This window comes from Schistocerca americana, chromosome 7 (assembly GCF_021461395.2).
Source record: "Schistocerca americana isolate TAMUIC-IGC-003095 chromosome 7, iqSchAmer2.1, whole genome shotgun sequence".
NCBI lineage: Eukaryota > Metazoa > Arthropoda > Insecta > Orthoptera > Acrididae > Schistocerca > Schistocerca americana.
This window is the reverse complement of record NC_060125.1, coordinates 66,131,467-66,148,756: the sequence shown is the minus strand read 5'-3', so window position 1 is coordinate 66,148,756 and position 17,290 is coordinate 66,131,467. Positions and strand designations below refer to the sequence as shown.

The window sequence follows — 17,290 nt, the reverse complement described above, 5'->3', positions numbered from 1 at the left end:
AGTTTTTCAATTACCTGGAGAACACACATGCCATATGTGTTTCCCAATATTTTGTGTGTCTCAGCATAGTAACAATACCGTATATTTGTTGAGGCTACAAACAACTCAAAGGGATCATCTTCATTAACATTTAGCTTTCCAGATTTGATTTTACGTTGAAGGTTCTTCATTCTCTTCTTGCGATGGCTAAGAAAATAAAATTATAGTTTACTAAATGACATAAAAGGAGACTTCTGCAGTTGGCAGTACAACTAAAGTAAATAAAGTATTTGTTCAATGAAAGCGAAAAAAGAATACTTTGAAAATATATTTACTCTTTAATAGCTATCATAGCAAACAACAAAAAGGAAGAGAGAGTGTATATCTAAAAAAAACTGCTAACCTGCTTGAGAGAGAGAGAGAGAGAGAGAGAGAGAGAGAGAGAGAGATATCAACGGATGAGTATATAACATTTCATGTCCTAGCTGTTTTGCCTACTATACAGGAAAAACAGTCAGAATTTTAAAATCCTGTTCCAATAGCACATGAATACTTTCCAACTGAACCATTTTGAAAAATCAGCTATTGCACAAAACATGCTCAGCACAAAATATGTTATTAATGATATGCAAAAGAACCTGGCAGGTCTACACACCCAACCCACTGACAAGAATCTACAACTGCTAGAACAAATTGAAACATGCCACCAAAAAATAGAAAAACCCAAATCCTTGCTAGGTGAACAAGTATAATTTGAAAGTCACAATTATGCTAGTAATTTTTAAGACTTATTCTTAATCTAATAGCTGGTAATGATGTACAGACTTATTTCAATGCCAGAGATCATAACAATGTAACTACTACACAAACACAAACATACTGTTTCTGAAGTCTTGGAAAGAGTCTCAGCCCCCAAAAGTACCATGTGTAAATATGAATATCATCACAGGTGTTTAAGGTGAAATCAGCAACAACTTTCTAAACAACAGGAGCATTTTTGGCATGGCATGAATGATAAACAATGCTACTAGAGAATCAAAACGCTCAGCATGAGTCTTAGACCATGTTCTTACAGATATCGACAGAGAAAATTGTGAAGTATTTACAGGAGATCTTGGCCTTTCTGGTCATCACTGTCAAAAGCCAAAGTCAGGCTTGACAAAATCCGTAAAATTGCAGACCTACAAAAGCATCTTCTCTGAACGCAAATCACATACTTTTTCTCTGTCACTGGTAAATCAAAGTAAGTAAATGAAGTATACACGGACTAGAAGCTTAGTTCTCTAAATTCTGCACCCTGTTTAAATTAAGCCTTGAGGAGATATTTCCAAAAGTGGCTGCTTTCTATAGCAGCAGCTAAAGAAAACAGACAGATAACTGTGATTGTTAAAAAGTGGTTGCATACATTTAAATTTTTCAGTTCCTAACAAAAGCATTACACTAAGCCACAATTCCTAGATTACTATCACATGTATAAAAAAATATACAGCAGGTACTGCTTGCTGCAAAAAAAACCACTCAAAGATTTTCTGGACAGTAGAAGACATGGAGAAAAAGTTATCTTTGCTGACAACAGCAATGTCATAGTCAATGATAAAACACCAGCAACTCCTATCAGAGAAAGCTAATGAAACCCTCAAGGATGTTTATGATTGGGTTGTATGTAATAAATTAACATTGAACATTCAGAAAACAACCACTATGCACCTCAGCATAAAGAGGGAACACAATTCTGTCACATTAAGTATAGATGATAAATTTATAGATTGTGTAAACAACACACAGCTTTTAGGGATGAATAGTGACTGTCAGTTAACATGGAATGAACACACAAAGAAGCTTGCAAAAAGAACGTCATCGGAATGTTTTGCTCTTAGGATTCTATCGTCAATTTGTAACAGCCAATGTCTTGTGGCGACGTACTCAATTCTTAGTTATGGGATTCTTTTCTGGGGATCGAAGGCACGAAACATGGATACAATTCTTAAACTACGAAAAAGGGTTGCAAGAATAATAACTGTAAGTTGTAGTTGCGCTCACTGTAAAAAGCTGTTTAAAAATTGGGTATCCTTACTGCACCAAGTGAATACATTTACCAATCTGTTGTTCGTATCAGGAAAAAAATCATCAAGATTTTTACTAACAGTTTTATACATAATCATTGAAGACGAGCCAGCCTGGACTACAAAGGAAAAAACAAACAAAAAGGCTCAAAACAGCATTTTCTATCTGGGAATAAAATTATACAATATACTGGTCAAGGCGGTGAAAAAGATTCTATATCTTCATATCTACTCTGAAATTCACGCCAAATGCCTGGCAGAGTGCTCATCAAACAACTTTTACACTATTTCTCTACCCTTCCACTCGCAAACAGTGCACAGGAAAAACTAATACTTAAATCTTTCTGATGCGAGCCCTAATTTTTTTTTTTTTTTTATATATATATATTAGGCTATCATGATTATTCCCTATGTGATTTGATGTTGACAAAAATTTTTCATATTATGAAGAGAAAGTTGGTGACTGAAATTTTGTGAAAAGATCTCGCCACAGAGTAAAACACCTTCATTTTAATGATTGCCAACCCCATTCACTTATCATATCTGTGATACTCTCTCCCCTATTTCATGATAATATAAAACAAGCAGCCCTTCTTTGAACCTTTTCGACATCCTCCATCAATCCTATCATGCAAGGACCCACAATGTACAGCAGTGCTCCAGAAGGAGACAGACAAGCATATTGTAGGCAGTCTAAATTGTTACAGATGTAATGTCTCTCATAGATTGTGCTGCAAACTTTCTCTTAAAAAAGACTGCTCTGCTCTTCAACATGTAACAGCATTCATGCAACTGTGGAAGAAAAATTCCAAAAACAACCACTGGGCTGTGTCTAAGCAATTCTCAATTATATCCTTTCTCTGAGGCATGTTACATCTCGGAAACCATTCATAATAGGCATATCTCCACATTAAGTTTTCTGCTTCAAATGAGTATTCCTGCCATACCTCTGAATATTGACAATGCCTCCTGTATAAGTTTTTTCTTATTTGAGGAATAAATCACGATTTGGGGTACAATGCACCAAATTTTGCGTTTGCTGTTTCTAAGATTCAATTTCAGACCGACACTCTAGGCTGGAGATAAACCAAAAGGAACGCACAAGAGCAACTAATTTTCATAGTTATTTTAAAATCTTGTGCAATCATGGGTCTTTTACATTTCCTTTTTGTTTGAAATTTTGCTTTAATTCAAATGATGATGAAAATAATATGATTGTTACATCAAATTGAATAATACTGTAACAGAAAATTGTAAACTGCAGTTCAACTGAGTTTCCAGACAGGCTTACTGCATACTTCAGATGCAGTTTATTCATCTTTATGTTGCAAGGAAAGTGCTATACCATCACCACTCAATGAAGAGGGAAGGAACGGGAGGCTTCAAATGTTCATATTAATAATTTATACTGCCAAACTAACACAGAACATACTGATACTTAACATACTCTAGCACATTCATCTCCATTTATTTTTCTTATCACGATACCTAACAATTTTTAGGATATATGAATCTAGATTATTAAGCACTTTTTTTAGTCAAAGATGTCATATTTAGGACGAAAAATGGTAAAGCTGCCATTCACCCTGAGGGCTAGTTTGTACAGAACAGTCCAATTGGAGGTGGTATGCACTTGCCTACCTCCCACTTTTGACCTGATTTATCCAGCAATAAGGGGACCTACAGCTAGTTTAACAAGGACTCAGAAGTTTCACACAGCAAGGTATTTCTCACATCAGAAAATGATTGCCAGAGGCGAAAGAAGGAATTAGTGAGAGAAAAAATCCTTTGATTGAGTGGGGATTGAGACCCATACCTTCAGATTTGTCATCTGACCCAATATGCCACCAGGCAATACCTAGCACTAGAGTAACACAAAAAATACTCATTACACATACATAGTAAAGTAACTACAAATACATATTGTAAGAGTTTGTTTAAAAATCTATAAATGCTAAAAAGACTAAAGGAGGAACCACTACAGGACAGGATAGAAAAATCAAGACTGCAGTGGTATGGACACATGAAGAGAATGGATGAGGGAAGAATTCCAAAGAGGATGTTTGATCTGCAACTGGAGGGGAAGAGGCCCAGGGGAAGACCAAGAAATAGTTGGGTGAAGGGAGTGAAGGAATGTGTGGCGAGAAGAGGAGAGAACTGGACGAAGGTGGAAGAGGGGGGATGGTGGAAAGACAGAACACGATGGAGAGGCTTGTGTTCCCGACAGACCCAGCCAGTGGCTGGAAACTGTCCAAGATGATGATGATGAAATGCTAAAAATGCTGCAATTTATTTTTAATGTCATTTACAAATGTGATATCAGAAAGATCTCTGTTCTAATCTGAATTTAACTTTGAGTCAAATTAGAGGGGAATTACTGCAAAAATCTCTTATATTACAGATGGTAGAAATAAATTTAAAAGAAGCTTAGACGAAGAGAGAAGAGAAGACAAAATGCTAGGAATGAGTTCAACATTTTTTTTTTCTTTTTTATGTACAGAAATCAACTATTTAGTTTCTCAACTAAATACTAACTCCATCAATAATACATTTATCTGCCCTCCGACACTCCCCCACTTGGTTCTTCAAGCATTAACTGGATTGGAAAAACGGGGCACTTCGTAACATTCAGCAAGCCATCTGTGGCACAGTCATGGGCACCCACATGGCACTGTCCTATATGCCAACCTATTTATGAGCCATCAAGAGGAGACCTCCCGACCCTCCCAAAACACCAAAGCTCTGGTCTTGTTCTTTGAAGATATCAAGATCTGGAGTCACAACCAAACCACCCTATCTTCATTTTTCACAAGCTCAACAACTCTCCCATCTTAACCTATGGTAACCTACTGTCCTTACACCCTCCACCCAACAATTTCAGCCCCTCTCTCCTATCACCTGTTCCCTACTCACATTCCATAACCCTCCTTGTCTGCTACCGCTATTAAATATTCTTCTAGAAGAAATAAATGTTCTTTTCAGAGCTGAAAATACTACCAGACCAAATGGTCAATGCTGCGTATTGGGAACAGGGTTTTTAATTAACTTAATATTCCTCTTTCTTTCACTCACAAAATACGGATCAGGGTTATACTCATGTTGCCATACTCTGCAACTGAATGAATACGGAAGTTTCATGTTGTTGCTGTTGTTGTCTTCAGTCCTGAGACTGGTTTGATGCAGCTCTCCATGCTACTCTATCCTGTGCAAGCTTCTTCATCTGCCAGTACTAACTGCAACCTACATCCTTCTGAATCTGCTTAGTGTATTCATCTCTTGGTCTCCATCTACGATTTCTACCCTCCGCACTCCCCTCCAATGCTAAATTTGTGATCCCTTGATGCCTCAGAACATGTCCTACCAACCGGTCCCTATTTCTTGTCAGGTTGTGCCACAAACTCCTCTTCTCCCCAATTCTATTCAATACCTCCTCAATAGTTATGTGATCTACCCATCTAACCTTCAGCATTCTTCTGTAGCACCACATTTCGAAAGCTTCTATTCTCTTCTTGTCCAAACTATTTATCGTCCATGTTTCACTTCCATACATGGCTACACTCCATACAAATAGTTTCAGAAACGACTACCTGACACTTAAATCTATACTCGATGTTAACAAATTTCTCTTCTTCAGAAACACTTTCCTTGCCATTGCCAGTCTACATTTCATACCCTCTCTACTTCGACCATCATCAGTTATTTTGCTCCCCAAATAGCAAAACTCCTTTACTACTTTAAGTGTCTCATTTCCTAATCTAATTCCCTCAGCATCAACCGACTTAATTCGACTACATTCCATTACCCTCGTTCTGCTTTTGTTGATGTTCATCTTATATCCTCCTCTCAAGACACTGTCCATTCCATTCAACTGCTCTTCCAAGTCCTTTGCTGTCTCTGACAGAATTACAATGTCATCGGCGAACCTCAATGTTTTTATTTCTTCTCCATGGACTTTAATACCCACTCCGAATTTTTCTTTTGTTTCCTTTCTGCTTGCTCAATATACAGATTGAATAACATCGGGGACAGGATACAACCCTGTCTCACTCCCTTCCCAATCGCTGCTTCCCATTCATGCCCCTCCACTCTTATAACTGCCATCTGGTTTCTGTACAAATTGTAAATAGCCTTTCACTCCCTGTATTTTACCCCTGCCACCTTTAGAATTTGAAAGAGAGTATTCCAGTCAACATTGTCAAAAGCTTTCTCTAAGCCCACAAATGCTAGAAATGTAGGTTTGCCTTTCCTTAATCTATTTTCTAAGATAAGTCGTAGGGTCAGTATTGCCTCACGTGTTCCAATATTTCTGCGGAATCCAAACTGATCTTCACCGAGGTCGGCTTCTACCAGTTTTTCCATTTGTCTGTAAAGAATTCGCATTAGTATTTTGCACCTGTGACTTATTAAACTGATAGTTCGGCAATTTTCACATCTGTCAACATCTGCTTTATTTGGGATTGGAATTATTATATTCTTCTTGAAGTCTGAGGGTATTTCGCCTATCTCATCTATCTTGCTCACCAGATGGTAGAGTTTTGTCAAGACTGGCTCTCCCAAGACTGTCAGTAGTTCCAATGGAATGTTGTCTACTCCGGGGGCCTTGTCTCGACTCAGGTCTTTCAGTGCTCTGTCAAACTCTTCACGCAGTATCCTGTCTCCCATTTCATCTTCATCCTCTTCCATTTCCATAATATTGTCCTCAAGTACATCGTCCTTGTATAGACCCTTTATATACTCCTTCCACCTTTCTGCTTTCCCTTCTTTACTTAGAAAGTTGGGTTTCCATCTGAGCTCTTGATATTCATACAAATGGTTCTCTTTTCTTCAAAGGTCTCTTTAATTTTCCTGTAGGCAGTATCTGTCTTACCCCTAGTGAGATAAGCCTCTACATCCTTACATTTGTCCTCTAGCCATCCATGCTTAGTCATTTTGCACTTCCTGTCGATCTCATTTTTGAGACATTTGTATTCCCTTTTGCCTGCTTCATTTACTGCATTTTTATATTTTCTCCTTTCATCAATTAAATTCAATATTTCTTCTGTTACCCAAGGATTTCTACTAGCCCTCGTCTTTTTACCTACTTGATCCTCTGCTGCCTTCACTACTTCATCCCTCAGAGCTACCCATTCTTCTTCTACTGTATTTCTTTCCCCCATTCCTGTCAATTGTTCCCTTATGTTCTCCCTGAAACTCTGTACAACCTCTGGTTTAGTCTGTTTATCCAGGTCCCATCTCGTTAAATTCCCACCTTTTTGCAGTTTCTTCAGTTTTAATCTACAGTTCATAACCAATAGATTGTGGTCAGAGTCCACATCTGCCCCTGGAAATGTCTTACAATTTAAAACCTGGTTCCTAAATCTGTGTCTTGCCATTATATAATCTATCTGATACCTTCTAGTATCTCCAGGATTCTTCCATGTATACAACCTTCCTTTATGATTCTTGAACCAAGTGTTAGCTATGATTAAGTTATGATCTGTGCAAAATTCTACCAGACGGCTTCCTCTTTCATTTCTCCCCCCCCCCCCCCCCCCCCCAATCCATATTCACCCACTATGTTTCCTTCTTTCCCTTTTCCTGCTCTCGAATTCCAGTCACCCATCACTATTAAATTTTCGTCTCCCTTCACTACGTGAATAATTTCTTTTATCTCATCATACATTTCATCAATTTCTTCATCATCTGCAGAGCTAGTTGGCATATAAACTTGTTCTACTGTAATAGGCATGGGCTTCGTGTCTATCTTGGCCACAATAATGCGTTCACTATGCCGTTGGTAGTAGCTTACCCGCACGCCTATTTTTTTTTTGTTCATTATTAAACCTACTCATGCATTACCCCTATTTCATATCATTTCTTAATTCACAGACCATTTATGTTGTTGCCTACATATTCCCAAGATGCCATGTTATTAAAATTGCCCATCAATAACTGAACTGCATGTGAAATTAAATTATTCAGTGGATGAAATATAAATAGCAGTTTTTTTTATTGTTCGCGGTTTCGCAGTTCCACCGTGTTTATTATAGGATAATAATGTTGGGTGAAATCAAAAATCAACTATTGAACTGAGTTTTTAATTAAACTATACTATAATATTTCAGATGCAGTAGATCATTCACTAAGTTTCTACTCTTTATTGTTGGTCTCTTTGTTTTGTCATCCTTGTATGTATCATATGTTGCAATTATCACTTTTGCAGAACTCTGATGGAATATCCGGCTGGGTCATTCCATGTCAATTCAACCAATTTGAGAAAATGTTCCAGCTAATAGTCTCAGATTTGGCTGAAATTTAGCACACCAATGCTACCAAGTGTGGAACACTCATGTACAAAATTTTAAGTTCCCCTGCCAATTAATTCCAGAAATATGGCTTGTGAAAGAAGGTGGCATGACCCAGAAATTGCAACTCGCATCTGGCAATCTATCTTCAGACCCAACTTCAGGACTTAATAACTTTGGAACTATTCCGCACAGTCCAGTGAAGTTTTTACAACCCAGTAACATCCACTTAGAGAACAAACACTATGAATCAAAACACCAACATATTTCTGAGGGAAAATAAAAAATTCCAAAATGTGATTAAAAAAATTTAATATATTAAAAGGTACATATTGTAGGTGTCCTCTATGCCAAATATAATTCACTCAAAAAGGGTTTTTTTGTGGTAAGCTTAATGTGGCCTAAACACACACAGAACTCATCATGCCCATATCAGTCACACAAACAGAGTTACATGCACACAAAAATACAAAAATTTGAAAAATTACCTGAAAAACATGGATTTTTGAAGTGTGGTAGCACAAAAGGGACAAGTGATATCCATGTCAAATTTCAAACACTGCAAGTAGACCATAATATAATATGTGGCAAAATTTCAACTTGTTGTTGCAAGGCATTTGTGTGCAATAAAAGTTGACAGAGATGTATTTGGTTACATTTCTTTTAACACGATTTAGCAAGTAATAGTGATGATGCTTGTTTCAGATAAAGCTGCAGCAATTGTTGGGAACCATTAGGCAACAGAAAGCTAAGCAATGGTAGTTTTCAGGGACAGAACAAGTCATTGTTAGGCAGGAACAACAAAGGAAACAAGCAACAATTACAGGTTACTCATGTTTTTAAGATTCTAGTTCAGATTGGTCAGTATTGTTGTGGAAAGTCGGTATGGAGGCAGAAGAGTGTACTAGTGGTGCTTTTGTTCAAAGAAGTTGCAGTATTGGTAGAGCACAGGCATCTGAATGTCATAAAACAACATATGGAACAAAATGTGGCATTCGTTTTGTACTGTACGATCTGGATGAATCGAACCAAGATTTGTTGCTATGGAGATCTGGGATACACCCTGTGGGCACAAGAAGTACAGTTCCAGGAAACTTTAGTGTTTGTTATCATCATATGAAAGTGTTTCTGGATAAGTATTCTTTCCTACAAAGAAGTTGTCTTGATCCATTTCGGATTCATAAGAAGACAGTGAAGTGTAGCCTCAGAGAAATTGATATAAAATCAGTATTGAAAGTGAATCAGTGCATGGGACGTAACATGAAACCAGAACAAAAGTAATGTTCCAGGTGTGTTACACTGCTAAAAAATGAATAATATTCTGATAATTTACATGACAGTGATAAAGAGTATCAGCCACCTACAACCACAGCGGATGAGCAATTAAATACTTCAGTGACTGCTCTTGCTTTGTCTCCCATGAAGACACACAAAGTTGAGAAAAGAGACAGGCCCAGCTATGGTAGAAGAAAGCTACAAGAAGCTCAAATGGAATTAAAACACAAAGTAGCTGACACACTAATGGTGGATGAGGAAGAACTATCTGCTCCAAAGGAACAGAAATCGTGCCAGAAATGCTCTGATTTGGACAAAATTGTGCATGATTTGAAAGGAAAATGTGCCATATCCACACGCCAGAAAAAAGTAGCTATTCTTACCCTTGAACCTTCCACCTTGTCTATTGACTACACTACAAAGGAATTCAATGTTTCTACATATATGGTGAAGCAAGCTAGGAAAATAAAAGCAACCCAAGGAGTACTTCCACAACTTCAGCAGACTCAGAGCAAGCAATTGAGTTCAGAAATAAAGGTGCTAGTGTCAGAGTTTTATGAAAATAATGACTACAGCCGAATAATGCCTGGAAAAAAAGACTTTGTACGGTGAAAATGGGAAATGTACATGTACAGGTGCAAAAAAGACTGTTGCTATGCAACATATCAGAACTATATGTAGAATTCAAGGAAAAGTATCCCAATAGCAAAGTAGGTTTATCATCTTTTTTCAATCTTCAGCCAAAATGGATTGTGCCTGTAAATGCAAGGGAGACACACAATGTTTGTGTATGTGAGACCCATCAAAATGCTAAGCTGATGTTTGCTGCTATAAAGGATTCTGGTCTGGACCACAAAGGTGCAATGAAGCTGCTAGTGTGTGACAGCAGTTCCTGCCAGTGCATGATACACAGGTGTGAAAAGTGTCCTGGTAAGGCAAATCTTGCAGAACACATGAATAACAAACCGTATGGTAAACTCCTTATGGATGACGATGAACTTGTTTCTTATAAACAAAGGACACACATGGATCACACAAGTCTTGAAACAAAGCAAAGTACAGTGGAAGATTTTGTTGAAATGTGTTGTCAAAAAATGGACAAACTGACCACACACAGCTTCACAGCAACAGCACAATTGGCTTATCTCCAGTTTTGTAAGGATAATTTGAAACAGGATGAAATTATAGTAATACTAGAATTACTGGTATTGGTGCTGCCATTTATAGTTCAAGATGCCATCCAAGGATGTCATTGGGACAACAGTCAAGCAACTCTCCAGCCACTTGCAATTTACTATAGAGGCGAATCAGGCAATGTGTCTGTCATGAACCCGTGCGTTTTTAGTGACTGTTTAATTCATGATGTCAGTGCAGTTCATGCCCACATTCGCACTGTCATGGCATGTGGAAGAAACAAGCTGCCTCACATACATTTTGCGAAATACTTCAGTGATGGGGCAGCTAGTCAGTACAAAAACTGTAAAAATCTCAAAAATTTATGCATGCATTACCATGATTTTCAGAATCACACAGAATGGAATTTTTTCGCAACAAGCAATGGTAAAAATGTATGTGATGGTATTGGTGCTACCATTAAGCGCATAGCATCACGAGCTAGTCTGCAGCACCCTACTGAAGGTCACATTCCAACACCTCTTCAATTATTTACCTGGTTACAGAAAAATATCTCTGGCATACAATCATTCTATGTTTTGAAAGATGAGGTGAAATCAGTCGAAGATTTGTTGAAAAGCAGACTAGAACACGTTAAAACTGTTGCAGGCACAAGGAGCCACCATCACTTCTCTCCAGCAGGATCCGACAATGTGCAGATGAGCAGACTGTCCGGTTATAACTATAGGTTCAAGCACATGTGTCTTACTCAAGATTCAGAGGCAAAAGCAGCAACATACAATGAGATTGCTACGTTATTGCTGTTTATGATGACAAATGGTACTTAGGATGTGTTGCAGAGTGCTGTGAAGCATAAGGTGATGTATTTGTGAACTTCATGGCACTAGCAGGACCAGCAAGATCATTTCATTGGCCATGTTTGGCAGACAGGTGTTGGATTCCTTTTAAACATATTCTTATGACAGTTGCAGTTCCCACCACGGTGTCAGGAAGACAGTACAATTTGCCACTCAATGTACAGAGCACAGAGGCTAAAGTGTGGGAGAACATCTGTTCGAAGCACAATTGACTGGTTTTTAGCAGTTAAGGTGCAGTAAACATTAATGATAGGTTGTGTTAATCTGTCTATTAGTGATTAAACAGTTGTGGGAGAGGATAAGAAGAGGCAGAACAGTTTACAATATGTCTTTACAAAATTGTGTTGTGGAACAATGGCCACATCACCAAATACATCTGTCAACTTCCATTGTACACAAATGTCTCGCAATGACATGCTGAAATTTTGAAATATGTATCATTATGTTCTACTTATGCAGTGTGTGAAATCTGGCTTGGATACCACTTGTCCCTTATGTGCTACCACACTTCGAAAATCCATGTTTTTCACGTAATTTTTCACATTTTTGCATTTTCTTGTGCATGTTGGGGTTGGGTTGTTTGGGTAAGGAGACCAGACAGTGAGGTCATCGGTCTCATCGGATTAGGGAAGAATGGGGAAGGAAGTCGGCCGTGCCCGTTGAAAGGAACCATCCTGGCATTTGCCTGGAGCGATTTAGGGAAATCACGGAAAACCTAAATCAGGATGGCGGGACGTGGGATTGAACCGTCGTCCTCCCGAATGTGAGTCCAGTGTCTAACCACTGCGCCACCTCGCTCGGTCTTGTGCATGTAACTCAGTTTTTGTGGCTGATATGGGCATGATGAGTTCTGTGTGTGTTTAGGCCAAATTAAGCTCACCACAAAAAAATTTACAACCTTTTTAGTGTATTATATTTGGCATAGAGGGCACCTACAATATGTACGTTTAACGTATTACATTTTTGATCACATTTTGGAATTTTTTATTTTCCCTCAGAAATATGTTGTTGGTGTTTTGGTTCATTGAGTGTGTTCTCTAAATGGATGTAACTGGGTTTTAAAAATTTCACTGGACTGTGTGGAATAGTTCCAAAGTTATTAAGACCTGAAGTTGGGTCTGAAGATAGATTGCCAGATGCGAGTTGCAATTTCTGGGTCACGCCACCTTCTTTCACAAGCCATAATTCTGGAACTAATTGGCAGGGGAAACTAATACTTTGTACACAAGTGTTCCACACATGGTAGAATTAGAGTACTGAATTTCAGTCAAATCTGAGACTATGAGCTGGAGCCCCTGGTTGAACTGACATGAAATGACCCGGCTCCATCTTCATAATGCCTCCTATATCTATGCTCAGTATTGTTAAAAATTGCTCTGAGAAGAACTGTTTCTTATTCATAATAATCATCTTTGTTTTTTCCAGGATGAAAGGACTGTCTGTCACCAAGACTGAATGACCACAGGTACGCACATTTAAAGGTAGCTGAACAAACTTTTCTACAACACTGAGAATTAATAAACTGGATCTTTTGTTACATTACAAATAACAGAAAAAACCTAATCAACATTCCGCTCTACCAAAATGCCTAAAAAGGAAGTAACAGCATACATTAAAATCACAGCGATGGTATCTACAGCCCCCTTCCCAAAAAAAAAATCCCAGATAACATCACAACTCGCAAACAATACACACAAAAAAAACAGCTACTTACCACAAACAAATTCTGGTGCTACATACTAAGTTAGCCAACCCCATCAAAAACACACACACATAATAACATCCAAACGACACACAACCTACCAACCCCACCCCCTCCCCCAAACATCACCCCCCCCCAAAAAAAAAAAAAATAAATAAATAAATAAAAAATAAAAATCGCAAAATAAACGAAAATCAATCACACATTATAATTCAAAAAACAACTGCAACAAAACAGATCCTCTGTAACATAATCCTAAAACAACCATTACCCACAACCCCCTCCCCCCCCAATACAAAACCCCCTCAACTAACCACCCTTCGCCTGTACATCTTATTAACTGCCCTCAAAAAGACGCGAAAAATACAATACTCCCCTGGGACGCTCTTCCACCAGCAATACTCATCTTGCCCCTCCCTGTGACTGAATTAACTACCTTCCCCAAAACCCCTCTATTGTATGCCCCAGTTTCGTAATTTTTTAACCCTAAACTATGGTTTACAACTAAATGACCATAGCCCATCTTCCCCAACTCCCTATATGATGAAAAAGCATCTGACACTGCAGTACTCCCCTCCTCTATATACTCTTCAATTAATCCCACCAATTCTCTCTTAGTACACCCCTCCAAAACCCTGAAAACACAATCCGCATACCCACCCCTGAGATAACAGCCCCCCGACACAAATAAACCAACCAGAGACTTACCGCTCCCACACTTTCTCTTCCCAAACTGAGATTCGTCTATCTCGACCACCACACCGACCCACCCAATTTACCTCTATACTTTACATATTCCAAAAATACTTCCCTACAAAAAGAAAACCAATCTAAAACTGTCCTCTCACTCACTCCAGTCTCATGTGAGCAAAAGCTGATAGAGGACCTATTACAAAATTAGTAAGTCATTAAAAAAATCTCTCTCATGGCCAACCTACATTTCTAAAACCAGGTACCGTGTCTGATGGAGCGCCAAAGGTTGTCCTTTTGACTCTGCCACATATAACAGTCCCTGGTCCGAGACTCCGTAACTCTCGCCAACCTCTCACACTCTCTGCTAACAGTCCGAACATCTGGAGAAACTTGATCAAAGACATCATGTCTCTCCCTTCTCCGTACGCAATGTCTTGCTATTGTATTTCATAATCATATCCATACCTAACAAAAGAAGCCACACAATAAACTCAACATCTTACTGCACCACAAACAGCAAAAAGGCAGAGATGAGTATTGCAAGAAACTTAACATTAAAGTGGTGATAACAAAGAAGACAAAGCTGACGAATTCCGCTACCCTGAAAGCAAAATCACTCATGATTAACTAAGCAAGGACGACATAAAAAGTGGACTAGAACAGCCAAAGAGGGCATTACTGGCCAAGAGAACTCAACTGGTATCACACACAGACCATAATTAGAGCCAGGAATTTCTAAGAATGTACGCCTGGAGCACAGCATTGCATCATAGCAAATCGCAGACAGTGGGAAAACCAGAAGAGAATCAATGAAGAAAGGAATATACGGAAAACACTGACAAGGAGGAGGGACAGAATGACACATTTATGTTGACAACAAAGAATAAACTCTATTGTACTAGAGGGTAAAAACACAACAAATAGTTAAGGATGTAGGATGGAAACACTACTTTGAGATGAAGAGGTTAGCACAGGAGCCCCATGAAACAATCAGAAGACTGATGGCTAAAAATATATCCACCATATGTCACAACATTGCTACCCATTTGCAACAAACTGTTGGACAGACTAATTTATATGAGGAATGACCAATGAAGGAATATTCAGAAATACACAGATAAATAGCTTTGAGACAACTTTCAAAAGACCATCATACAGGCTGACTCCACCGCTCTCTACTAAAATAGGAGGAGACAAAAACTCGCATCTCTCAAAACAAAAAAGCAGGTGGCTAATGTGTTAGTACAAAATATTCAGCTTAGTGGTTGAAGAACAAATAAATACATTAAAAATAGCTAATCACAGGATTAATGTGATGCTACTATACAGTAATTCATCCAGCTAAGCACTTTATGCAGCAAAATCTTTACGCAAATAGTTGATGTTAGCAATCGAAACCAAAGAAATATAAAAACGAAAATAAAAAAGGAAAAATTTGGGACCAGTTGAAGGGCAATTCAAATAGAGTAGAGATCATATAGTGAAGTTTATATAGGCTGAAAAAATTAAGAGATATGATTACGAAAATAAGAGATTTGTATGGCTATATCCAAAGGATGAATCTCTACAGACTGCCAAAAAGACTGCTCATTTATTTTGGTAAATTAAAAACAGATAGTGCATGGTCCAAAGAAGTTATCAGGGTCATGGATGAACTCCGAATCACTCCACAAGATGTTAAGGAAATGACTACATATACCATTTCATCAGGAACAGGTGACACACAAACAATATTACAATCAGTCTTTACATAGAGTATTATCAACGGGTAATGTGTGGTGAACCAGTGCAGCTACAGTGAAGGGGAGTGCTGATGTAACATTATTCTTAAAAACCTTGACCGAAATGTGTGGAATGTAACGAAGTAAATATATGAGAAAAATCTGTATCCGGAGACTCAATATCAATATTTATGTCTTAATATTCTTAACATACATTACTGAACTATGAAGAAACTTAATAAGGAAACCGCCCGGGGCAGCCTATCGGTTCTAGGCGCAACAGTCTGGAACCGCGCGACCGCTACGGTCGCAGGTTCGAATCCTGCCTAGGGCATGGATGTGTGTGATGTCCTTAGGTTAGTTAGTTTTAAGTAGTTCTAAGTTCTAGGGGGCTGATGACCTCTAGAAGTTAAGTCCCATAGTGCTCAGAGCCACTTGAACCATAATAAGGAAACAGCTTTAAATGCACAATGGCACTGCTGAGTTAATTTCTACATAATGGTTTCCAATTTCACTTAATAGTACACAGCTCCTACGCTGTGGCACATAAAAAACTTAGAAACATAATAAATAAATAACTACGGAAAATCGATTATTATGAGCCAATTTTACTCACCTACTGAATCCAAGTTCCTTTTTGTAGCACCATAATACGTTTGGTCTTGCCTTGACAGTCGCTTTCGAGAGCATATGGTGTAATATAACAACCTAGGAGAAACAGCACATTCATGAACGATATGACAGAGACAGACCAAGAATTAATATCTATTTTCAAAGCTGCATTTCGTAACTGTCTAACAACCTGATCACGACCCTTATCGCCAACTACAACAAACATTGTTCTGTGTCCTAGGGTCACTCCATTTTCAATTAGAACTCTTATTCTGTTGTCTATTTTCTTTCTCACCATCTTGTTAGGTTTTAATAATCTACACTTCTACAGTTCTACACACTCAAACACAAACACGTGCTGTACACAGTGCCACAATTTTGTTTACGATTCAAAGATCACAATAGCAGCTGAAGATAGTACACACCTCAGTTCACTCTTAATCGACTTAAGATCGATCCACACCTGACGGGACGAAATGTCATTTTCACTAGACTATAGCCTCAGACCTTCTGACGGCTGCCGCCATTCTACGAAGCATTTCAAATGCTGGTAGTCACACAGACCATCAAAGGAAGGAAATAGTACAGCACGGAACGGGAGGTCAAAGTCAAGGTTTCCGGGGAACCAAGTTTTGACGTTGATTTGATCTGGGAGGAACAGGTATCGTCTTCTGCTAACGCCGGAGTTCTTTTTTTCTCTACACACACTCATGTTATAGAAGTGGATTCGTGATTTGGTGTTTTATTAGTCTTTATTTTATTATTATGCTTTGTTTTCGTGACACAATACAAGTGTTCCATAACGTCATGGATACTTTTTCCGCTGAGTTGAGGAGGAATACCTGAAATTAAATGTAAATAAGAACATAAAATCATGAAGCGGTTTTCGTTATAGACCGTAACTTATTTTTGATAGTGAAAAACTCAACTTCACTGAAGGAGGAAATTGCGGTTGGTTTTTATGTTATTT

The 17,290-nt window shown here is 38.3% G+C and overlaps 1 protein-coding gene across 1 annotated transcript in view; it reads right to left on the bottom strand.

Moving 5' to 3' along the window:
- The window catches only part of LOC124622302 (RNA cytidine acetyltransferase), a 91,066-nt gene extending 74,384 nt beyond the window's left edge, over nt 1-16,682 (bottom strand). Inside the window, exons 1-3 of the mRNA XM_047147973.1 lie at nt 16,511-16,682; nt 16,325-16,416; nt 15-186 (exon numbers count right to left, since the gene is read on the bottom strand). Coding sequence (XP_047003929.1) covers nt 15-186; nt 16,325-16,416; nt 16,511-16,618 — 372 coding nt within the window. The 5' untranslated portion in view covers nt 16,619-16,682. The remainder of the gene's footprint in view (nt 1-14; nt 187-16,324; nt 16,417-16,510) is intronic.
- Nucleotides 16,683-17,290: the final 608 nt, after the last annotated feature.